This window comes from Molothrus aeneus, chromosome 1 (genome assembly GCF_037042795.1).
Source record: "Molothrus aeneus isolate 106 chromosome 1, BPBGC_Maene_1.0, whole genome shotgun sequence".
Classification (NCBI taxonomy): Eukaryota; Metazoa; Chordata; class Aves; order Passeriformes; family Icteridae; genus Molothrus; species Molothrus aeneus.
In genome coordinates, this window is record NC_089646.1 from 47,980,535 (window position 1) to 48,006,411 (window position 25,877).

General features: G+C 39.9%; 1 protein-coding gene across 3 annotated transcripts in view; it reads right to left on the reverse strand.

Annotated features, from left to right (window-relative positions):
* Window positions 1-25,877, reverse strand: part of ELMO1 (engulfment and cell motility 1) — a 302,032-nt gene that overhangs the window by 18,834 nt on the left and 257,321 nt on the right. For all 3 annotated transcript variants that reach the window (XM_066556588.1, XM_066556597.1, XM_066556606.1), the window contains 2 exons: window positions 10,360-10,523; window positions 4,615-4,727 (listed from right to left, as the gene is read on the reverse strand). In XM_066556588.1, coding sequence (XP_066412685.1) covers window positions 4,615-4,727; window positions 10,360-10,523 — 277 coding nt within the window. The remainder of the gene's footprint in view (window positions 1-4,614; window positions 4,728-10,359; window positions 10,524-25,877) is intronic.

A 25,877-nucleotide genomic window follows, 5' to 3' on the forward strand; every position in this document is an offset into this window, starting at 1 on the left:
AGAAAATAGCTCAGATATGCATGAACAGAAGTCTGAGAATATGTATTTTTTCCCAAGATACGTTCAAGGTTACTAGTTTTTTGTTCAAAGAAAAGCATCCTCATAGATTTAGCAAGAGAAACCTGCTTTTAAACAGATCTCTGAAAACATGCATTTGTGTAGATTTTATATCTATATATTCATGTAGGCATGCATATTTTCTATTTTTCATTTTTCTGTCTCTATTAAAATTGCATTGACATTTTCACTCCAGCTTGTCTAAACTGCCTAGGTCAAGCCAGGAAGCTTTCCAAGAACAGGCAAATAATTGACCTGTGGCATTGTTGGAGACATATTTGGTTAACTGGCTCCTCTCAGCAAGTCATGTACCCACAGAATATTAGGTTTTTTGTTGGAACATGGAGAGTAGGATGAAGTAACAGTAGAAAAGAGCTTGGCAGAAAAAAGTCAAAGTGTGTGTTGTTCAGAACTGTGAGTTACTTATCCTAGCAAGAGATGGAAAACCTCTCTTCAGTCGATTTTTTGTTTCTCTTTCCAGGTTACTTCCATGGCACCTTGTGTTTTTAATCTAATGGTATCAGCAGGGTTTCCCTTGCTTCCAAAAATTACTGTTTGAGAAACCTCATGTTGGCTGCAAAACCACTTCAACAACATGCAATTTCTCCACAATCTTTATAAAGGTAAAAAAGAAATTTATTTTCAAGAGTGTACCCAGCAATATATATTACAAATGTACTGGATGACAGCATTACAAGTATCTATTATCCTCAATAAAATGCCTTTATCTGCTACTTAGCTCTACTGGAAATAATAACTACTGGGGGTGTAGAGTGCTTGGCAGATTTTTGCTTTACTCTTCTCCCTTTTCTTTTAGGAATTATCTAAGGAAGGAGAAAGCTGAAGAGATCTATCTTTCAGCAGATGTTCATGGCCCAGGAACAAAATGGGGATTTGCAGAGCAGGATGATCTGCTGTTGAACAGCGATCAGAAGGCTAGGTTAGATTTTGCTGTTTCATTTCCAAATGATTGAGATACTTAACAAAAACCCAGGAGTTACTGCTGCAGTTCTCCTATGAAAACCTTGCAGGGGAAAGGCCATGTATTTTTTGGAAGTGCTAAGGATCCTGCTGGGACAACAATGATATTTCTGAATTTCAGCTACAGAGAGATCCTGCTATGATAATCCTGTGCTGAAACACAAAAAGCAGAGATCTGAATATAGATACCTCATGGCTTAATCTTCAGCACCCCCCCAGTGAATCACCTGCTGGATTGGAGGCTTTCCAATGCTAAGTATATATGAAAGTGTTTAATCTCTTCTCAAAAGGCCATAAGAGGCTGTAAACTCCCTTCTCATTTTTTTGTAAGTCAATTTTTTCAACTTACTGTGACTAACCATGCATGTCCTACCACATGTTCAAACAACAATCTTAATAGAAGTTTGCTCTGGAGTCTTTATAATGGGCTAGGGCCGGTTAATTATCTTTAAATGGGCAATTTAATGCTTTCAGCTTCTGTGTAGGGCACGTTCAGGTTCCTCTTGTACAATCTTCAGATACATGACATTTGTTCTAGGATTGCTTAAAGGGAAGAAAATAATCATAGGAAAGGCAAAAAAATCCATATACACACTTTAGTATTAACACCTGCCTGATCATGCTACTCTTACAAGTAGATTGCCACATAACAGGCAAATCGTGATGCCTCAGAGCAGTACTAACTTTTGTCTAAGTTCCATGTCAACCTGGATGGACCACAGCCCTTTTAGAGCCTTGGTAATGCTCCATAATAAGTGGATTCAGTGGGAGCACCAGGCAGGTGACAAGGGCTCCTGAATCCCCTGAGGTAGCACCGGGCACCTGTACAGGGAGGTGGGTTTAGAGAGAGGAAATGGGCATGTGGGACAAAGCTAACAGAAGACACACTCGGAATCTGGGACCTCTACTGTTTTCATCAGGACATTTAGAGGAATTATCTGAAAGATTTACTGTCATAACATCTGAAAGATTTACTGTCATAACATTTAGCATCACTAGCTAAACTTTGGATCCTCCACTCACTTTACTTCATCTTCTAATTCTTGACATCACAACAGCCCTGGTTTTACAGTTTGTGCTGCTCTGGGGAACAGGAGACCCTGCAGGATAAATGCTGCTTTCAAAAGAGCTTCTTCCACTCCCTGTGATCTGGCAGTATTTGCTATTTGGACTGTGGCAGGCACTGTACATACCTAAAAAGGACCTTGATTGAATGGCTTACGAGCCAAGCATGCTTCATTAAATCACACTATGTTAGGTCACAGAATCACAGAGTATGATGAGTTGTTGGAAGACATCCACAAGGGTCATGGAGTCCAACTCCTGGTCCCGCACAGGACCATCTCCAAATATCCCAACCATGTGCCTGAGAGTACTGCCCAAATGCTTCTTGAACCACTTCCCTGGGGAGCCTGTTCCAGTGCCTGATCACACTCCACGTGAAAAACCTTTTTCTAATATCCAACTGAAACCTCCTCTGAACTCAGCTTCATGCCATTCCCTCAGGTCCTGTCCCTGGGCACCATAAAGAAGAGATCAGTACCTGCCACTCCTCTTATCCTCTTGAGGAAGTCGCAGACTGCAGTGACGTCTCCCCTCAGTCTCCTCCAGGCTGAACAGACCAAATGACCTCAGCCACTTGGCTTTACTTCAAGGCCCTTCACCATCTTTGTTGCCACCCTTTGGATGCTTTCTAACAGCTTAATATCTTTTTTTTTATATTGTGGTGCCCCAAACTAAATACAGGACTCAAGGTGAGGCTGCCCCAGCTCAGAGCAGAGCAGGACAATCCTCTCCTTGCCCAGCTGCCAATGCTATGCCTGATGCACCCCAGGAGAGGGTTGGCCATACTGAATTTAATCCTGGTGGCCCCATACATCATCATCCTCTAAATGCTTTTGTGTCTACTACCTCCCTCACAAATGGTATTTTACCCTTCTGTTTCAGGGAATACAGGAAGTCTATCATAAAGCATACACAACTCTCAAGGGCATGTGAAAACATGACCTCCTAAATGGGCTTCCATCTGTGAAAAACAATCTATTTCAGTGAAGATAATGTTCTTTGAGGCATGGTTGTGTGTTTTATTTGTTTCCAAAGAATTGTGAATTATTTCTGGCCCTGTATAAATATGACATCAAAGCAATTAATCTCATGACCTATAGAATTCACTCCAAGGCACGATAGGAAGCAACCCTCTCAACTGAGGATGAGAAGATCACATTGATTTTAAAAAAAATAATTATTTTTTAGCTTCAACTGTACTCTTATAAGTTGAAGGAATTTATAGTCCCTAAGGCTCTTGATCCTATAAATCATGAACTAACAACAATTTAAGATAAAATAAACAGTCTATCTTCCTCTTGGAGATCAGCCAAAAGAAGAATATTTGCTACAAATCCTGCTCCTTCCCTTGAATTTAAGTCATTTGGATTAGGCTGTGAGAGGTACAAAATAGACAACCCTCGCTACTGGTAGCCAGACAAACTACACATTACTTTACCTACTTTCACTCCATGAGTACATTGGTGAAGGAGAATCATGTATCATGCCTCTCTATCCAGTCTGTACAGAAACTCACAGTGGAATATTGACCATTTGTCTGTGCAGTGGGCTTCAGAGGTGTTTGTATGCCTGACAGAGAGGTTACAAATAACCTACATTAAGGAAAATTGCCTCCTTGTTTCTAAGGAAGGAGGCATTGCAGGGATACTTCTCTCTGTGAAGAATGCACTTTTCCCCAATTAATCTGAAGGTCTCAAATATTGATCTTTGTCAGTTCTTACTCTTAGCTTTTGTATCTTTCTAATTTGTTCTGTATTTACAGAGGAAAACAAACAGTAATCTGAATCCTCACAAAATGAGGGATTTAAAGAGAAATTTTGGATATGACTTCTAATTAATCTCCTGAATTTACACTATGTCCCCATTACATTATCTGGAGAAAGAAACGTGCATCTCTGAAGGGAAAAGAACCATAGGGAGTTTTACTGCATAGAATGAGCAATGACTCATAGAATTGGGAAAATAATCTTCTCATATCAATCAAGTATTCATAGAAGGTACACGAATTACTGATAGAAGTGCTTGCAAAAAGCATGTTTAAACACCATAATAAAATTATATGGCAATGTAAGACTAAAACAAAGGACAGGCAGTACTAGAGGAAGTGGTACAGAATGAACTTGTTGCATACATAAAGGTGATCAAAGACTGAGAGATTAAAATTCAAGTTTCATGTGCTATTCCTGCAAAGACATTGTTTTGAGATGAACAAGAAGTCTGGACATTCAGGCAGAAATCAAAATACTAATTTCAGAATGTGAGACCACTGCTTGAGATTTTGTCAAAGGCTGAACTTGTTCCAGACCATTTGTGTGATAAGGCTGAAACCAGTTTCAGGGAAACAGGAAATCCTGAAAATTTGTAACTTGGAGATGCTTTCAGATGCCTCCTGGTAAAAGCAGTCAAGACAGCACTACAACCAAGGATCCTGCCAATGAAAACAGTATTCCTCAGCTCAACTTAGAGACCAAAGTGACAATATAAAGCCAGACTGGGGAGTCTGAGCTGTACCTTGCCGACGCCGACTGTTGAGTTTCCTAAAGCAGGTGCCCTCCACAAGCCGATTGAGACGTTGCTGCTTGATCAGTTCTAAGATCTCTGGCTGAATCTTCTCCTTTAGTTCCCTTGGGAGAGAAAGTAGGCACTTGTAAAATTCAATCAAAGACCATCCTCCTTCCTCTGAAACAGAGTCTCATAAGATGTTTCTGCAAGGTGTTTGAAGAGGACATCAGTCACAGACAAGCCCAGGTCAGAATCTAGTCTGCCTCAGAAAAAAACCCCTTTTTCTTTTAACGAAGAATGGGAGTCAGGATATCTTTGTTGTAGACATCTCCCTGTTACAACATCAGTGTATGACTCAGGCAAGTTGCTTGTTTTTATATTACTTTCCTCATTCTAAAAATAACACTTGCTATAATGCATCAACAAGATTTTTCCACAGCAAATAATGCTCTTTCATCATAGGAGCCCTGTGAAGCTTATTTTAGGGTCTGTCACCTTCTGTTGCATGATCCTATGCCGGTACACTTCTCTAGCAGTATTATTTAGGGCAACACAAGAAGGCTAGAACACTTTGAAACAACAATAAAAAGTAGGGAGCAATGCCAATGAGCAAAGCTAATAATGATCAGCACTATATTCTTGTTCTTAATTTCATATAATTTGATTATTTTATTATTATCAGAATTTGTGGAGGACTAATTCATGACTAGGGAACACCCAAGAAACCAACTTCATCCTTGCACAGGAGTGCAGAGACCTACAATACATCTAGAAATAATCATATACATTCTTCAGAAAATCAATTTTCTCCATCTTATTTTGATAAGAGTTCAACATGTCAAGAACTAGGCAGAAAACATATGCACATGATATTTAAAGTTTAATTTCATACACCATCACATGGATTCACAGATGTCTGAATTCATCAGTTATATCCTCACTTAGATTCATTAAGAATACATAAAAGACAGGTTTAAACATCAACTCGACAGCAAGCCTAGTAAGATTAAAAAGAAATAACTGAATGTGTAGAAGATTTATAAAATATGAAGTTTGTCAGAACCATAATTTTGCATTGCTGTGCAAATTGGGTAATACCAGAAATCATTCTGTCTGGCAGTATGTTCCAGCAATCATCATCAAAAGGAAGCTAAGCTGTGGTATCCCATAGAGACAACAAAAAAAAATTTTCCCTTCTTGAAAACTTAGGAAGCCCATTCTCTACTGATTTCCACACTCATTTGGATCCTATGCCTTTGATCTGCCAGACCCCCACTGAAATCACTGCCGATCCTCTGCTACAAAGATCAGGCCTTTAAAATAAAATGCCCTCTTTCCCCTAGGTGTTGACGAAATGATTGGATGCATAACCCACTGCATATTTACAAGCTGTGAAAATTTAGCTGGTCAAAAACCCAAGGAAACAGTGTAACTATAGAAACAGGCCATCTTTTGGAAATGTGTTATTAGTCCTTTAGGACTTGAATTTTCAAGCACTGTTGTTTTCCCATTGGGATCTAAGATATAAATATGTTGAATGGTTAAATACTGTGATTAAAATAATTTTATGCTTGAGTAAATGTCTTGCCTTTACTGAGCTTGTGAGCTTCTCTATTCCTCAGGTAAAACCCGACAGCAGGGGCTGAGGATAACAGTGTCAAAACGCAAGTGTGGATTACTCAGCAGTTCAGGCTGCTGACTAAATCTCCAGCTGGAGTAATTTCAAACATTCAAGACTGGTATAAACATCAGTTTGATAGTTAGGTAGTTTAACTCAGAAAGTGGATGGTTATCATTAAGTAGGAGTTAAGGATATCATAACAGTATATTTGTAAGACACTACCAAAAAACCAAAAATGAATGGGTCACCCAGCACATTAACATCTGAATGTTTGCTCATAACATTCTGTCTTTTGGCCTCTAATGCCCCACCTGCCCTTAACAAACCAGAGGAAGAGAAGGACATTTTAACCAATCCAAAATGCAACAGGTAATCATCTCTAAAATACTTCAGTGCCTAAGGCAGACTTTGCACTGGAGAAAGGGTGGTAAGAAAGAAGGGACCTTTGGTTATGTTCTGGAAGCCCTCTGCACACATACAGTTTTGCTCTCACAGTCGTGAAACTCAGTGTGCTACTCTCTTCTGTTTGATGGTCCTTGAACTTGATCACACAGAGCTTGTGGAGACAACTCATTTTTCCCTGCAGAAACAGTCTCTGGTAACTCTCAACTTAGTGTAAGCCTGTAAGACCATCGTGCCCTTGCCATGGTGACTTTCTGCACTTACTGTCCTCAGCAGTTCATGCCAACACATGGTTACTCTGACTTGTATGGTTCTCAGCCATTTTTCTGACATCATGACTCCAGATATATTTTTGCAAGGTGATCCTGCCACACAGTGCTCCTCATTGTCAAGGTTTCTGTTGCACCATTTCGAGGTGACAGAAATGGGTCAGAACAATCAAACCAACTCTATTTTCTTCTGAAAGCCACCTGAATGCAACAAAGTTCTTTTCCTCACCATCAGTGTCTAAAGACAGGAGGGTTAGGAAAAAAAATCTTTGTGCAAGAAATACGTCCTGCCTAATTTTAAAACCCATCAGGAACAATCAGCTAAAGGAAGATCATAAATGCAAATACATTTTGTGAATATTTATTTATTGTCCCTCAGATGACATTTGCTTAACGTTTTGTGCTTTGTGAAGAGAGAGAACAGACTGAAGTCTAAGGAGACAGTGACTTTAAAAACTGCCATTAGTTTCCTACTGTCTTTCTAGCCCATAAGAACGCAAAAAGTTTGTGTGCTGGTGAGACAGAGGGGTGGAGGGAAACACACATTAAAATATATGATTGCCAATTTTGTGATCTCACTGGTCTTAACACTGGAGGCAATAATAACAGCAGTTACTTGTTTTTAAAATATCTGAAAATCATTAGAAATTATTTTCAAGTTTTTCACATTAGACAAATTCTTCTTTGGCAGTTAAACTGTCTCCAGCTTTGACCTTTCCAGCTTATAGTTAAGACTCACTTGATAGTTGTTTTCTTTCCAGGATGGGGCATATTTCAGACATTTAAATTATTATAATACAATGGAAGAGTAATCCCAGAACTGGTTTCATTTGTTTTGTCCTTTTATCTTTCTGGCATCTAGCTATGCTCCCTCTCCTGATCATGCATTCAGAGCAGCAGTGACTCTTTCTAACATTGCAGAGAAATATGTAAGATAAAAAGCAGAAAAGCATCCAGACACCTTCCTCTCTTTCTCTCTGTGTTGCTGATTTTCACACAGAGGTTACTTAGTAATGGCTCCCTAGTTGCCATTAATTCTCCTTTAACCAGCAAGTTCCTAATTGGATGCCAAATTATTATCTAGCATCCATCTCTGTTGCCATTCAATTTGTCAAGGAGATCTCTGGTCCTCTATAGATCCATCTATAGGTCCATCTATAGGATTCCTAGCCAACTTCTTCTGCAGCCATTCAAAATGAAACTGGGATACTTTAACATTTCATTATGGAATGGCAGTTTGGATGACCAATAACGATACCAAATCCCTGAATCTATTCTGAAGGACATTCTATTTTTCCTAATCAAAAGTAGATATTGATAAAGCTTTACTTCACATGATACAACAATGCTCATATAAAAGAAACAACTAATCCTTGCAAAACAAGGTTGTTGTAGTTATGAGGATCTAAGGCAACACATTCCAGTTTACATTCAAACACAACTTCACCAAAGCTTCTCTTATCCAGCAGCTTGAACGCTTAAAACCACAGTGCTTCATACAATGAATAGAAAAAGAAAGACTTTTATCATGTTCAAGACAGGAAAAGCCATTCCCTGATTGCCATATTCTCAAGCAGAATTAAACAAGGTCTGCTGATATTACAGGCACCATTGTGCACAATCTCTTTTAGCATATCTGCAGGGCTTTAAAATATACAGCACAGCCACGATTGCTCTTTTCACTCACAGTCTCTTTCCCTACAATGAGGCCATGATTCTGTACTTCTATCAGCTGTGCCATCTATGCAATTTGACAGAGTTCAGTACAGGGAATCAAATCAAAGCACAAAATGAAAGGACTGTTTCTTTTCACAGTCAAGAACAAGTGATCATGGATGTAATCAAAATGCAAATGCATGGAGTTAAATCTCTGCAAATGCAGTTGTGATTGCTTAAACACCTTATCGATTTACTTAGCCTTTATAGCCTTTAGGCTTAGCCTTTATACTGAATTTGAAATGATTGTCTGGTAACACTTCAGTTGCTTTTAACTATTTCTGTTGGCTGTTTCACTTGCTCCATGATGGGGAAGGAGACTCTGCACTGTGGCAGCAACTAGCTAGAGTGGCACTGTAAATGAAGAGCTTGCACAGGGCATTGGCAAGTCTTTCAGTGCTAGGTGATGGTGCAAGAGAACATAAATAATTGACCTGCATTATACTTAAACTGTTGAGTCATAGGGAAACCAGGGAAGATGAGAAGCTTTGGTGATGAGCTTCGCAGTTCTGAGCAGCTTGGAACTGCTAAATGTTGCAGGGGCTTTGCAGGGGCTTTCTGAGCAGTGTAACAAAACAAAACTAATTGAAACCATTTGTAGATTTTTTAATTGATGCATTACTATGAGTGACATCAGTTCTAAGTGGGCATTAGGTTGTATCTTCTAACACATTGGAAACATAAAAGAAGCAGTCCCCCTTTGATCCACACTGGTATGGTTAAAATTTAGTTTGTAATTCTATTTTGCTTACACTTCCACTGTTGCCCTGCTGCCCCAGGAGGAATGTGTCCCCAGAGCTTGTACTTAGATATCTGATACCTTTAGAAACAAATCCAAATTAATATCCTGCTTCTGAATCCTGGAATGCTCTGGTCCAAATCCATTTCTATACTTTTACCTTGGAAAAGATGATTTAGAGTGTCATGAGGTATTCCACTTGCAACAGTCAGGATTTCATGACATTTCAGCTGATGCTTCTGGAGTCCTCACCATTTCTCAGCTGATCTCAAAAGGTTCCTGCTATTCTCAGTACAGCATTTGCACAGCACAGAGTCTGCATCTGTCCTGTGCCATCAGTTCAGCCACAAGCCCAGACCTGGTCCAGAGCCAAGTGCAGCCTCCACTCCTCATATAACAGAACAAAGAGTATTCTGAGACATGAGAAAGAGCTATGGAGGCAATATTAGCCTTCCATATTTTGCAGTAAACAACAAGCAAAGGATTGGCAAGCTGCCAGAATGTTGCTATTTACAAATAAGTAAATGAATGCTTGTCATTAACACCAATTTATAATAATGTTATATACAAGGACAACTCTTTTGGAAAGTTAGTGTGTACTGGCTCCTCTTCTTCTGGGCTTCTCCCTGTCTTGCTCAGAGAGGCCTTGAACAGAAGACAAAGTTGTGGTGTTTGATTAGTTCGATTTTATTTTGAAAGACTACTAGCACCAAAATCAGGCTCACAATCCTGCAGAGCTCGGAAATGTCAAAGCACTGTTTCATATATATAAGCCAAGTGAAATCCTGCTGGGATTTGCCAAATCTGGTTTCACTGAACTCAAGGAAAAAGTTATGATTCTCAGCAGAAGAAAACATGTACTTTAAGCAGATGCCTCACTACTGCTTTTGAGCACAGATCCCTGGACAGCTTTTCTCCCTGGGATTCCCCAGAAGAGCTCACAAATGTCATTCTCCCTTGTTAATCCTTCCATGAAAAAACGAGTGGGGAGAGAAGACAATACTTACAGAATTGGACGAGACTGGAAATCTTCCTGGTTCATTCTTTCAGACTGGCGTATTTTCAGTATTTCTGTGTAACTGAGATTCTGAAGTTTGCTCTTGAATTGATCCAGAGAGCTAGGCTTGGTAGTGAGTGCTCTCATTATCTGTTCTTTCACTACCTGCATTACCTGCAGTTAACAAGGAAAGAAAAAGAAGCTGTGTTAACACTTTCTGTGTTTTTGTTCCAAATCTTATTCTGGGTCACACTAAGGTTTCTAGGTACAGAACATGATTAGATTATGTGGTCTCTTAGACAACTTTTCAGCAACATAACCAGAAAATAAGCCAACTTCTGACAGGGCATCACAGCCTACATCAAAAGCTCATCTGCTCTGTGACAAAATATGTTTTTTTTTTTGAGGGTGGCCCATTGCTTCCTTTTATCCCTTGCACCCAGAGGCAATGGGCACACACTGGAACACTTCAACTGGAAACACTTCAGACACGCTTTAAACCCCTTTGAACAACAGGAAACATTTTTGCACTGTGAAGGTTACCAAGCACTTGCACAGGTTGCCCAGGGAGGTGATGGATTCTCCATCCTTGGAGACACTAAAAAACTGTCTGGACACGGTCCTGGGCAACTGGCTCTGCATGGCCCTTCTTGAGGGAAGGCTGACCAGATGATTTCCAGAGGTAAAACCAACCTCAACCCCTCTGAGATTCCGTGAGAGCCTTACACTGCAGGCACGTTGTGGCCATACAAAGTGAAGGAAAGAGAACTCACTAAAAGAGACCATTAGTCAGAGAAAGAGAGAGATCACTTTGCCAAGGATATTACAGGATTGCTTTTGAATAAATGCCATAAACAATACAAACCAAAAAAAGAGAATGAAGGATGGCTACGCAACAGCCATCTATTCTGCATAATAATAATTTTTTCAGGACAAAACTGCTGAGACAGTTAACTAAGGAGAATTGCTTGGACCTAGTTCAGATAAATACATATGAGAGATTACTTTCTCTCTCTCCATAATCCTAGACTCATTTCCTTGGGGATAGTGCAAGTTACACACTTCAAAATATTTATCTGATCATGTGCTTAAATTTGCTGAAAGAACAATTTATCATACTCAGAAAGGTCCATCTCACCCAAATGCCAAAGCTAAAAACTAGTAGGAAATGGTTACAGCTCCCGGTATCAAAATTGTAATGACAGAAATCAACAGTTACACAAACAGAAGGCAAAGTTTTTACTGTGCTGGTAATTTTTCTCTATTCTTTCATCTTCACCATGCATCTTAAAACAGAAAGCCAGCCACTCAGAGGTTCCCTAATAATTCCAAAACCTTCTATTTTCATAAATATTTAATTGTTTCACATGTGTTGCTTCAATCTTCTAACTCATTGCCTGCGCTGTTTTCTATTTTTGCTTCCTGAGATGTACCTTCTTAGATGCGATCTAAGCACTCATTTTAGCTGGTCCAGCTGGTGAAACTAAGCAACTAAAGAACTGAAGAATTACTTAGCTGGTCTACCAGTGACAATTAGCTACTTCCCTATTGAGAGAGGAACTCCTGACTGGCACCTGACTGCTCAGAGGAATTAACACCTCCTCACCTGCATTTGCAGTGCACTCACTAGTCCACACCAGTCCAAGTGGGAAAGGTGCTGTCACACCTCAGAAATGACAAACCACTGTAAAACCCAAACAACCTGAATGCTGATGGATCATGCCCAACAAGGTGAGTGGCATAATTCTACTGATTTCACTGGGTCTTGGTTTAACAGCTAAAAGGGCTTATGTAATGAAGAACGTGTCCACAAAGGAAACATCCTCAAAGGAACAGCGGGAAAGAGTGAAACAGATAATTCTAGTGCCAAGTCAGATGTTTAAAAATATGTTCTGTCTTCCTCTTTCTGCCTTCTTGACAATGACTACCTATCACTGAGAATTATTTTTAAATATAAATATAATGCTGCAATCACTTATTCATGCATATAATTTCAGTTTCATGAGTTTGTTCAAATTTCTATAGAGATCTGATTCTTTGTTGCTTACGTATAGATTTAGTTTCCTAAATTCAGGGACTCACAATAGGGAAGCTGTCTCTTACAAGCACTTTTTCTCATAAAACAAATGGACGAACAAATTAAGAAATAATGTATTTTAGGGAATCACATGCATGAAGATCTTTCCAGTCTGATCTCTAAACTATCCACATGAAGCAGTTCTCATTCCTGGCTAAACTCTCAAAAAGAGGTTCAAATCTAGTAGATTTGGAGCTCTGTCACTTAGGCTTATTTGCAACACCCTTTTCTGTAATTAATTTTTAGAGTTAAGATGCAAACAATGAAAATTCCTCTTCTCTGCTGTTGTGTGGAAGGTCATTCATGGGGTATCATGAAAGAGCCCCTTGGTCTAGAGGCTGCCCTTGCCCCTGAGAGAGAAGGCAGGAAGTGTATGCCCCTGGACCAGCACGTAAGGGGACAATCTCTTGCCTTGTAATGTTCATAGCCAACACTGTTTAACTAGCTGGCCAAAGTGTCAAAGCTGCTGCTTCTAGTGAGTCTCCTGAGCATTTGGGAATCACTGCCAAGGACTTCTAATCTGTTCAATTTCCAATGCTCAGTTGCCAGCCTTTGATTACTGCTCTCTGAGAGGCGGCATCAACCTTTCCTCCTCATGTATCTGACCTTACAATGAAATTAAATGTATTCTCCACTCAATGTGATTGCACATAGACACTGTAGACAGTTGTTTTAATTACATTATGCTTTGCTACTCTTACTGAGAAATGAGTGTTTCAGAGGATGCATTTACTTTAAATCATGTGCTTTTTATCTGACAACCTCTGGTATGGGTAAGAGAATCCAAGTTCTGTGTTGCAACTAAGAGAGGTAAATTCACTGAACACATGAAGAGAAAGACAATAGGAAGAAAACAATAACATTTTTTTTTCAATTAAACACATAGGACTTTATTCCCAGATTTTGTATCCATTTAACATATTTCTACAGCTACTATCCTCCCATGACACATTTTTCATTAAGCTGTTTTAGTCTATTTTGTTATGCGTTTTGCTTATTTGACCTCATCTTTGTCATATCATATTCTGACTACTTTGGCTTTCCAACATTTATCCCCTCTCCTCTCTCTTTCTTGCCATGACAACTTTTGCCAGTGCAAATAAAGTCAATTCTTCCTGGATGGAGCTGAGGTCTGAACTTGGGCTCTACAACAAGGGGTCAAAATAAAAAGAGTGAGAAATTGTTAATACCAAAAGGAGCAGTTTATCAGGGCCAAACTCTGCAGAAACCTTCTCACTGATCTTATTTCAGCAGCTTGTTTGCAGCTACAGAAAGCACAAACCTCTCTAGTCTCCTTACCCCATACTGATGCAAAGCTTGCTCTTGGTACTGACTAGAGAAGCCAGGCGGCCCTCTCAGACACCCAGCATTAGCCTGCAGGATTCTGGAAATTTAAGTCTGAGCCTTCCACTCACCAGATACATTCCTTCTACAAACTCACAGCATCAATCTTTTCAGAAACCTCCTCCAGAACAGCCGGAAGGCCCAGATGTTCACAACAACCCATCTGGGATGTTACCCAAGTCGTAGTGGCTTTGCACTGAAAAAGGGTAGGTTTGGATTAGGTATGAGAAAAATTCTTACTGTGAGAGTAACAGATTGCCCAGTGAAGCTGTGGATGCCTCACACCTGGAAGTGTTCAATGCAGGCTAGGTGGGGCTTTGAGTAACCTGGTTAAGTGGAAAGTGTCCCTGTCCATGGTGGTAGGGCTTGAACTAGATGATCTTTAAGGCCCCAGATCACACCATGATCCTCTGATCTGTGGAGCACCAGACAGGAGATGAACCCTTCTCACAATTTCCCCACAATATCAGTGTTTCACTTGGATAATCACGCCCTTTGATACGCAATGACAGCAGCAGAACACGTCTGGATGCCATCAGAGAAGCCTCTAAGTTGTACCTCTTGTATTTTGGGGGAGTTGTTACACTGATTGCTGCTTGGATGGGTGACTCAGGGGCTTGGGTGTGTCAGCATGTAATGCTGACCTACTGCTATTAATCTTGACAGTTCACCTTCCTTCTGCACAGACAAGACTTAGAAACAACCCACATTACAATGATGTGCTTAGTTCAGTGCTTTCCTGATTTGGCTCAACATTATCAAGTACTGCAAGGTGTGATTCCCCTACCTCACTGCAGCAATGATAAAAGAGCAGCCACTGAACTGCCCTTCATCTGGAGACTCCTCTCTACAACCAGACTTGAAGAACCTAAGATGTGAGAAGTTTCAGGCCCTCATTCACTAGCTTTTTCACATGACCATTTAAAAATCATCCAGCCAACAAACAGGGAACTGGAGGAAAGACATCTCTTTGCAAATTGGTTGTAAAAAATTCATACTTAGCTTCCTTCCTATCTAAGTGTTCCTGAAAAAAAAGTAGCTTGGTTAATACAAATTAAAGAATGAAGGTAGAAACAATTTAGTAATTGAGATCCAGCTTGATAATTTCAGTGTAACAAAGAGATTTCCTTCAGTTAAATCCACAAGGCAGGCAAAAACAAGTTTGTAGAATGAAATAGCCGAATCACTCTTAATGAACAGTGCTTACTGACAAAGGAGGCTGTAAAGAAAATTTAATTCTGAAGGGAAAGGAAACAACTTCAGTTTACCATCAGCCTGTCAACTCCTTTAATGAAAACTTTACATGTTTAATGTGTGCAGCAGGTAATTTGAGACATTTTTTAGACTGTTCCAAAGGATAAATTGTTACAACTAGATCAATGGTTATGTTTTCAGAGTACTCAGAAGAGTCATCCTGAGAGGCTTCAAGGTCCTTGGAAGATAATTTAATGGTGATTCCCCCCACCCCCCTGCCCCAATCTCCACATGTTGCTGTCTGTGAATTCACTACACCAGTCTCTCAGTCACAGCCTGTACCAAATATTCACTCCACATTACTTTAGAATATTAATCTAAACATGCCCTCCTACACAAGCAAATTTAAACTCAGTGCTGGCACAATCTAACCATTGACAAGAGACTCCAAAATTCCAGACCATTACTTCTATTACAGTCTGTGTACTCTGGAATTACAAAAACCCCCCAGTTTGCAATCATCTTAGCTATTCCAGAACACAAGGACAGTTACTGTAGCCAGCGATAAAGAGGCTGTCTGGATGTACGTAGCCACAGGAATAATTAAGTTGATTCATTTTCAGGAAGCAGGATGAGAAAGCAGCTGTCAGAGGATTTAGCAGATATATGCTCTGATACATTTTATCTCTTCATTTTTCTGCTGAATTTAAAACCCATTGCAAAAAAGTTTGTGTTGCTGTGATTTTGGCTTACTTTTCCTTCTTTCTTTCCTTCCTTCTTTCCTTTTTGCTTGTGATTGTAAATTCCAGTATGAATCAAGGTCTTTTTCAGTCTGCACAAAAGAGACTTGAAACAATGCAATGGTTTTGATCAAGCTGAGCAGTCTGTTTCCATGCAGGATCAGAATCAGTATCCAGTTCAGCAGTGACTATCATTCTGCAGAACAAATGAGCACACCTAGCAGATGTGACGATGGTGCTGAGATATAGGAGATATGACAGCAGTTCCACACAAGGTGTTTAACAGGTCTATAGCAGAAGCCAGAAAACCTGATGCTGTAGCAATACATCAAAGTGAAATCTTGTTCAGAGCCTCAGGACCCAAATAATTGCCTGCCCTCTGGTGAGGAAAAGAGGGAAGAGAACTTGAAGAGCCTGACCTTACACTGGATTCCAAGATACAGAAGGTCAAGTAGTAAAGAAAGAAAAGGCTGAAGATTGAGTGGTCACAACTGTTTTACATTTCAGAGAACTTGATTTTTCTGATTTTTATTTTCCCTTGACTAATGAATCCCAGGTGTGGGAAAACAGACTGAAACCACACAGTTCTTGGGAACTGATGGGCTGCGACTACTCTTAATTCAAGACTATGGAAGAGGAGATAGAGGATTCTTTACATTCTTGTGAGAAAGATGGAATAAGAACATCAGGGTTGTGAGCACATGACTAATGAGCACTGTGAAACACAGTGTGAAAGGGAGGCTGAGAAACAACAAGGAAGAGATCAGAGAAGTGCTACATCTGAAGAAGGTGATGTAAAAAAGTTGACTTCCCTGCAAGAGATTCCCAGCTTACTGTGCTATTGCATGTGAGCACCTTGTAAATCATGTTCAGAGGAAATGGACCATTTTTTGCTGAACTCCATCATATTACATCCCTGGGCTACTCCACCTCTACAGGAAGGGTCTGTGGCCACAGCTTGACTTGGCACTTTCCAAAAGCTCCCAGAGTTCTGTTAGCTGCACTGATGATTTTTCCCTTGGATACACAGATCCTGATGGAGAACCACTGGATACCCATGGAGGCCTCCAGTTCTCTTTTAACATTACTGTCTATTTTCTCCATTAAACGCAGTAACACTGGCAGAAACTTTGGCTGGGGGCACAAATCATCTTGAACTTAATTGAGAAAAAGACAAAGAGCTGTCACAAAATTCTACTGAAGGGTAATATGGCTAAAGGAATGGGCAAGAAGATGATTTTTACAAGGAATGGGAACAGACTGGAGTATACAAAGGAAAAAAAAAAGCAAGCTAGTAGGAAGGGTGTTATAAATATGGAAAAGTGACCAGAGCAGAACAAAGCTTCCAGGAGGGACTATCAGCATGAGGAGGAAGGCATCTGGAGGATGGCTTGCAACAAAATAAATAAAAATGGGGACAAGTCTGAAGAAGAAAAAAAGGGGGTATGATAGATATTGTATTTCAACAGAAAATAAAAGCTAGAGGAAAAGAAGAAATGAGATTTTATTACAGGTTCAGTTAAATGGAAATAGAAAAACAGAGGGTAAAATATGGGGGAAATTATATATTTCTAAAATTATGGCTCAGGAAGCAGCTGACTGAAAGGAAATCTTCCTTAAGGACTGGCCAGAGGAAGTTGAGGATAAAATTAATAGCAACAGAAAGGGAAGTGAACAGCAGTCCTTTACAAACTGGAAATGTGAGTGGGTTTGGAATCATCATCAAAATACATGCAAACACTCTCCATAATTTCTTCATTTTGATAAAAGATAAAGTGGAAGAAGTTCGCTATCTTCTTTCAGTACTAAAATCAGAGGCCACACACAAATGCAAGAGGTTCCATTCAAAACAATCCTAATCTAAACACACAGGTCAAATATAATTTTCTTGGGTAATACTGGGCTGAAACAGGAATGACTGATAGACAGGAAACCTCTTCCTCGCATTAAATATTTGCAGAAAACTATTTGCATCAGAAATAAGGATTAAAATTCTTTTCCTGTTTGTGTTTTGTGCCTTGAGGTAGACACAGCAAGAAATAAGTGCTGTGACAATGTTTCTGCCCCAGTAAAATGATATACAAAGTTAATATGACAGTTTTTGTAAACTTTCTTATTAGTTAATTGAAGTCTTAGGTCAGACAATATTACATTATTTCCCCCAATGTCTGACAACCTCCTTTGGCAAAATAAAACATGTACAAAATCATTTGTGGGTGGCATTTAATCCAGAGCTTTGCACAGACAAAATGTACTGATCTTCTCAAACAAAATGTTAAGTGAGGGGAGGGGGGAAATGAGGAGATATTTGTATCCTTAGTCATATACTAACATAATAATTAACATGTCAAATAATATGCTTGTAAATTCTAATGAAAAACAATACGAGAGTTACCCATGATTAGGAACATACATTTGGGCTGCTTCCCTTAATTACATTAAATGGCATATACTAAATGAAAATTAACTTAATATATTGGCAAACTGCTGGTTCTACAGGAGGAAAACAAGGACAGGATTCTACCAAACAGCTTTTTTCCCCTAGGAAAACATAGAAATCAAAGAACTCAAGTCCTACATATTAATGATGAATAAAAAAGACTCTTTAAACGGGTACAAAAACAGGAATAGTGGCAGAGCAAATTTTTTAAAAAAGTCAAACAGAAAAGTCTGGAATCATTGCTCAGTACATCTGATAAATGGATAAAACTGTAAAAACAACATTAGAGCTTCGTATTTACCTATCTCCCTTAGCTGAGACAAAGCCAAATAAAGGTGTGGCCAGCTGCACTGCTGGAAAGGTCTGCAGGCTCCTTCACCAGCTGAACCCACTGTGTTGAAGTCCCTCCTGTCCGAGGTATGAATGGCCACATGGGATTGCAGGGGGTGCAAGCCTGCCACTGTCCCTGCTTGTCTTGTCCCTCTCCTTGTCTCCAGGCAACTCCAGGGACTCTCCAGCCTAATTTCTAAATGGAAGGGGAGCCAGTGAACCAGGTTCATGTATTTTTAGTACCAAAAGAAATGGAGTTCCTTCATCATATAAGTGAGCAACAAATAAACCAGCGAGCACAAAGCACCAGGCAATATGAGTACAGCTCCTCTACCTTTCAACTGCATACCTTTCTTCCTTGCTAACCTTGTCCCAAACCTGATAGACCTGGAAAATCCATGCAGTGTGTCCATGAATTCCACTTGTTTTCAGCAGCAAATTCAGCCAAATTTCCCCATGAACATTTTTCACAGAGAAGGAGATTTGCCTGTGAAAAATGTTCAATGATTAAACACTCTATATGCAAAAGCTCTGCAATTTTGCCAAGTTTTGCTAATACCTATGTAGTACTTATGTAATACTTGCTGTTCCTTCAGCAAGTCCAAAAGTTGGCTCACCACCCAAACAGTAAAATTTCTTGTTTAGTTAAAAGTATCCCCTCACATTTATTCTGTTAATTACATGAACAAAGGAAAATAAAATCTAAATAGAAGCTGGAAGTTTTAGCTTTTGTTTTCTGGACCTGATATATAAAAAACAGTGAGGACCTTTTCTGGAACTCACTTTCCCATATTTATAACACCCTTCCTACTAGCTTGCCTTCATTTTCCTTTGTGTACTGACATAAGTGACTTTCACCATTTCATTGCTACCTTCTTATTTTCTTTACTGTTTGTGTGCTTTTGGGCATTGCATTTTATTAGAAAAGTGAAACTTCCAGAATTTCTACCTAACAAAACCATGAAAGACTGAAAATGTGGTTTTGGATTCAGTTCTTTGAATTATAAAGGTAAATTGCATATTTAGGCTTTTCTGATGAATGCATAAACCCAATTTTTGGTATGCTCATGTTAGACTATTTCATTCAGTCCCATTATTTGCATGTCCTTACAGTTAAGGTAAATGATCAGGCTGAGCATCTAGGAATTATGAAAAAGTCAGTTGTTCAGATGTGCCATGCCTCTGAATGAGCCTACATGTTATTTTACATCATAATTTATAAAAAGAGTAAGCTGTAATCATTTTTAGGTAAAGCCTTGTTTTCATATTCATGTCTCTGAAGAAAAGTGAGCTGACAAACGTGCCTACAGAACACCAATTTTTTAGCACATGTTATATTAATAACTGTTTCTAGTGATAATTGCATTGCTATCAGAGATTCCAGTGTGTGCCACGATAATAAAAATAGCTGCATGAAATAGCTGCATGATTCACAGAAATACACAAAGCAATGAAGAGGTTAAACACATTGCAACTAGTGAGATGCTAGCTAGAGACACTATTCTGTAAATCTGCTGCTCACAAATTACTGACATGACAGATCATAATAAGTGCTGTCAGGACTATTACAAACCAAGATCTGCTTGGAACTGCCAAACATACACAAAATGTGCATGTCCAAGAGAAAGGAATAAAAGTGTTTTCATTGCCATTTTAAAATGTTCTGAAATAACTGACTAGTACCTTCATTAAATTCTGAATTTTTGCAGTCTAGTCCAATGAGATTTCTGCCTCAGGTAGTTATATCATTACTATGCTAGTCATATAAATAAGAACAACACATATTATTTTTCCTCCTGAGCTGTGGCAGGTAACCAAGAATATATAAGGAATTCAACCAGACTATTCTTAGAAGAAGAAAATGCACAGATGACTTGTTTTGCCATAGCTCATTTTAAGAACTGCAGTGAAGTGGTTTATGGCTTCAGAAACCTGTATTTTTCATTGCTGCAAAGGAACAATCTTTTTTCCCCACAGATCAAAGGGAAGCTTTTTTGGGATCTACATGCAGTACTGGAAAATAAACTACTCCCCAGGACAGAGAGCAGTGATTTATATGACACCTAATACTAACACCAACAATTCAAAAGCATTTAGTCACCTCCCTGTGATTACAAAACCGATCTGCTAGCCAGGGAAGTTGGGAATGGAACAAACTACTTAGGTTACCCAATGCTTTGGGAATATAATAGTCTTCCAAAAGCACAGGGAAAGGCATCCACAGTTATCTGAAATCTGAACTAAAGACATATATCAGTAACCATCAGGACTGGTCCCATTGCTCCATCCCCTTCACTACATGCATAGGAAGCATGTGAAAAAAAATCACACATTTTTCTCCTCCAGTGAATGCTTTGTCAATACCACATTCTCAGTTTATTTTTTCCCTCTCTCCCTTTCACTCATATTAAATCAGAGCCAAAGGATTTTTTTTCTCACAAAAGGATTAAAACAAGATTGGCTTCAAGTTTACTTCCCACTATTGATTTGAAACTACCAATGACATACACAGAAACACATCGATCCTGCCTAGGAGGCCTAATAATGTCTTAAAATAGTGCTATTTCTAGTAACCAACTAGTGACTTATGGGTGAATAAAGGCTTATAATCTTCCAGTAATGAAAGATCCTTTCTCTGATAACTTGAATGTATCACTGCACATTTTTTCCACACTGTCACAAATCACTGCACTTCTCTCCATATTGTCATTAATCCACACTTCTAATCAGCCAGCAGACTCCTTCTTTCCTACGATTCTATAATTATTTACTTTATGCTTTTAGGCAGAAGATAAATTTAGAATTAAATGCAAGATATTTGTTTTCCCTTGAAAGGTTAGATTCAGATTCTGTGTACTCCAGACTTTAGTAGTCACCAAAAAAAAAAAAAAAGGGCATAAGGGCATCACACTCATCCTGCAACCTGACTGCCTATGTGACTACACAACGGATTTCCTTTGGTAAGTTTGCTCAGGTCCAGAAAGAAGACAAATGGGAGATGTCATGCTAGAGTGAACATGGTCCAGGGGCACAGACATGGTGTGTCCAGACATTTGTTTCATGTGTTGGTGACAAGGAGACTAGAACTGAGGTTACAGATATAAGGAGGTTAATCCCCCTACTGATTCTTTGCCTCTGTGGAGTAATTAGAGTGCAGAATGGCACGTGAGGCTACGACAACAAAAGTTTTTTGTAAAATTTTGCTAATATTTTATCCTAGTGGAAGTCAGGCAGGAGCGGGAGGAAATTCCTGTAAGGGAAGGATTGGTGGGAATGATGGAATCTTTGTTTCTGTGCATGAATGGTTCACAGAGACAATATGCTAGAGGCAAGAGGAAACCACTGTGTAGAGACAAGGCACACTTGGTGGGATAGGGCTGGTGTTATCGGGGCTGTAAAGTCAGAGGAAGGAAATATTCAGGGAGGGAAAGGTGATGATGGGCTAACTTGGAAACAACTGAGCAAAACACATCAGGAATAAAATTCTGCCTGATTTTTAGGATAAAGGATGTAAGCATGGATGAAGCTGGCATCAACACAAAATGGGTATTTTTGTAAAATAAGAAAAGCTAATATTTAAACACCTGATTCTTTTGGAGACTCCCACACCCTCTGTCACAAGTCCAAAGCTGTTGAGAACAGTCAGCTGTCTCTGGCATTTTCTCTAAACAGACTACCCTTATTGTTGGCTTTCCAGTGAAAAATTTGGATTGGCCATTATTTTCTGAGCAATCCCAAGTCTGCCCAGCAGAAGCAAATGACCACAGTGTCATTGCCCCACACAGCCACACAGCCAGTTCAGCAAGAGCAATATTCCTATACAAAACCACTTTGTGTTTTTATCTTCAACTGCCTGCTACAGGCTAGGATTCCCTGACCTTCCTGGCTTTTTTCCTTCCTTTTTTTTCCCTCTTTTTTGAGTTCAGAGGCACTCCCAGGAGCATACTAAATGAACCCAAATATCACCGCGCCAGCCGCATGCAGAAATGTGCAACCTCCTATTAGGGAGACAGGCTGGGGGAAGCCTCATAAGGATGCTATTATAGTGGGAGAGAGGAAAACAGCAGCTCCCCACGGCAGCTGTGAAGCAGGCAGAGTGCCCAGGGGCCCCGTGGCCAGGGGCAGGGAGTGCAGGGTGGCTGGTTTCCATGGAGGAGTGAGCCAGTGAGGCAGGAGAGGCGCTGCTGCCGCTGGCCGCTGGCAGGAGCGATACCTGCTGGATTTCACCTACCATCGACGCCCACGGCTTCAGGAGGCTCGGTTCAGAGCTGCTCACAGCTTCTGCTCCCTCGGTCTCGTCTCCTCTGGGGGAGGACCATGACTCAGAGCACATCGTGCTGTGCCTGGTTTGGTGGGTTGCAGCGATTTAAAGGAACACAAACTGCTAGGCCTGAGCTTTAAATAAATAAATAAATAAATAAATAAATAAATAGCCTAGCAATGCAACAAGCCCAAAGCTGACTGACTGGTGGCTTTTGGTACCCTCTGTTCTGCATGAAGACCCTGCAAATGTCGTTTGCACATCATAACTCTTTGCCAAACTAAACATCATCTTAGCAGAGCTGGTGTTGCAACTCACAGGCCATTACCTACCAAGTAACAAAAGTGATGGCCACTGGAGGGACAGCCTATTCACAGCAGGGTTCTCCCAATTACCAGTATTTTTCAGAGATAAAAATAAGAATCTTCAATGCTGATTCAGTACTGATCAGCATCACTGTATCTGAGCCCTGAATCAACATTTAGCTGTGGCATGTATTTTCTACACGTTGGAATATTACTGAATTAAAGTGATAGTAAATCTGACTCCCCACAATATTCCCTTGCATCATATAAACCATTTGTTCTTGTTGAAAGCAGCATGCACCTGCCTCGTGTCAGGTTTTCTCCACTGTGGAATGGGTAGAAAAAAATTTATTGCATTTGGTTCATGATAAGACCACAAGATCCTTCCAACATCTATAATGCACATACAAGTCCATTAGATAGAAGAACTTGGGTATGTGAAAAGCCCTATTACAGCTTTGTTCCCATTTTTGTCAGAAGGAAATAGGGGGAGAAATGCTTCCTCTTAGAGCTTTTTGGAAAGGCAGTAAACCATTCCAGTTGAAATCTCAGCTAAGCAGCATCCTCTTTAAGACAAAAAAAACTCTGAAGTGAAAGCACACAAGTTTTAAAAGCAAATATCTTCTTGCAACATACGTAAACCTGACTCCTCAAAATTGCTACGTGACGCAGCCACCTCCACAAACAGCAGAACAAGATCCAAGACAGGTAAATATTTCATAGGGAAAACAAAATTCTGGTTTTCTTATAGAGTTTTCCCAGCAAACACTGCTCTGGATATAAGTTCAGGCCTGCACTGCAACAAGGATGATTGCTAGGGGGATCCTTGAGCTGCTGAGGACAATGCCATGGTCCTTCCCATGGCAGTGACAGCCTCCTGCCCTCCCTGAAGCCATGCTCTTCATGCATCTGCAGAACATTGCTCATAAAATTCACCAATTCTCAGTCTCTGATATCCTGTAAAGAACACAAGCTGCAACTAAATGTCTCCCCCAACTATCTGCTGGCATTACTGCCAGAGATAACACAGCACATTTGGATGCAAGCACTTCCTAGTAGTCAAAAATGTTAGAAATGCAATCAATGGAGTGGAGCTACAACCTCTATAAACCAAGACACAGTGCTTTCTGTTGAGGAAGATACTGAGGGAAAAACAAGCCAGCAAATTCCCTGATAGCACACTGCCGCCAGGGCTCCCGGAGGGATCCTGGTCCTGGGGGCCCTGCACCCAAAGCAGAGCTGGTGACTATGGGAGGCCAAGGCAGTAGAGAAAAGAGCTTGCCCAAATCAGTGCAGCCTTTTTAAACATGCATGACTGGCTCCAATAGCTGCAAAGAAGAAAGAATTAAGAGGGCTAGAGTGAAGACCAGGGAAGTACTGCTGCTCTAACAGATTTTGCTCAGGCAGCAATGCAAGCCTAACTTTTCCAAGAGAGAGAAGAGAAGTGCAGTTCCTTGTGGATGTGGAGAATCTTCACCTGGGCACAAGTTCATAACAAAAAAATCCCTGCTTTACATTGGTTTCCAGTGCTTACCACCGCCATGGTTGCCTATCAAAATGAGATAACAAGAAGAGAAATCAGCAGGCCAGACTGACCCTTGGAGTTAATTTAATCAATGTAATGACTGGGAAACCATTCAGGTTCCTTTAGATTTATGTTCTTTGTGTTTCCTCCACAAAGTAATATAAAACTTGCGGAGAGAAAAACAAACAGAAGGACAAAAAAAAATATTTATGTCCAACAGAAACATCTGGGAAGTCCCACTAACACTGGACTTAAGAACCTGGTGACTGCTCTGCTCAAAAGTCAACACATTGGAAGAGACAGCAGGCAGTGGCCAAAAAACCCATCAATCAGCAGTCTGTTGTATACAACTTTTTCTATGTGTATGTATAACTCTAGCATGCAACAGGCTTCAATCTAGATGACTATTGCAATACTTCAGTTAATTTGGATGGGTTTTTTCATTAGCTCAAAATTCTTGTCCACAAAAACAGTCCAGTAAATCTATTTTGAAGTGCTTTTGTTATCATAAGTTAGTTTTTAGGGCACTTTATCTAAAGAAGTTGGATACTTCACTGAAAAAATACAGATATAAAATGATAATCAACCTCCTCCTCAAAACACTTTAAAAGAAACCTTATTTATTCTTGGATTTTTGGAAGACTGCAGCCTACATATTATTTGTCATTTTAATCTCTTTGGCCGATTTGATAATTTTAATCTTTTTTCTTTTCCTGCTGTGCCTCCAGAATGACTCCTTAAAATGGGGGAAGCCACAAACCAGGAATCATCAGTAAAAGAAGGCATCAGGAATATTTCCTCATTTTAAGACTAGAGCTACTTAGAGAATCAGTAACAAATCAGCAAAAGACAATCAGATATAGGATGGCCTAGAAAAAAATTAATAATTCAAATAATCAGCTTCTAATGGGTTTTTATATGCCATTCAGGAGTGAGCTGCCAGTGACAACACTTCCATGCATATCAAATTTGCTATTAATTACAGCAAGTAGTTAAAAGAGGTGAAACTGAGCACGAAAGTCTATGTGTGGGTAAGAGACTTCCTATGGTAGGACATGTCTCCAGAGTGGTGGGTGATACCAACCAAACATATCCACAATATACAAACCTGTGAAGTTAAAATGCCTTCAGCTCCAAAAGATTTTAGGGAACAGGAAGCATTCAGATGTCCGTTCAGACTAGATCAGTATAGGATGACCACCCAAGGACAATCTGTCAGGAAAATGGATGTGATTCCTGGGACAGGGAGCAGAAACCACTGAATGTGCAAACTTCTCAACCCACTAAGAAGCTCCTGCCTTCAGCTTCCCTC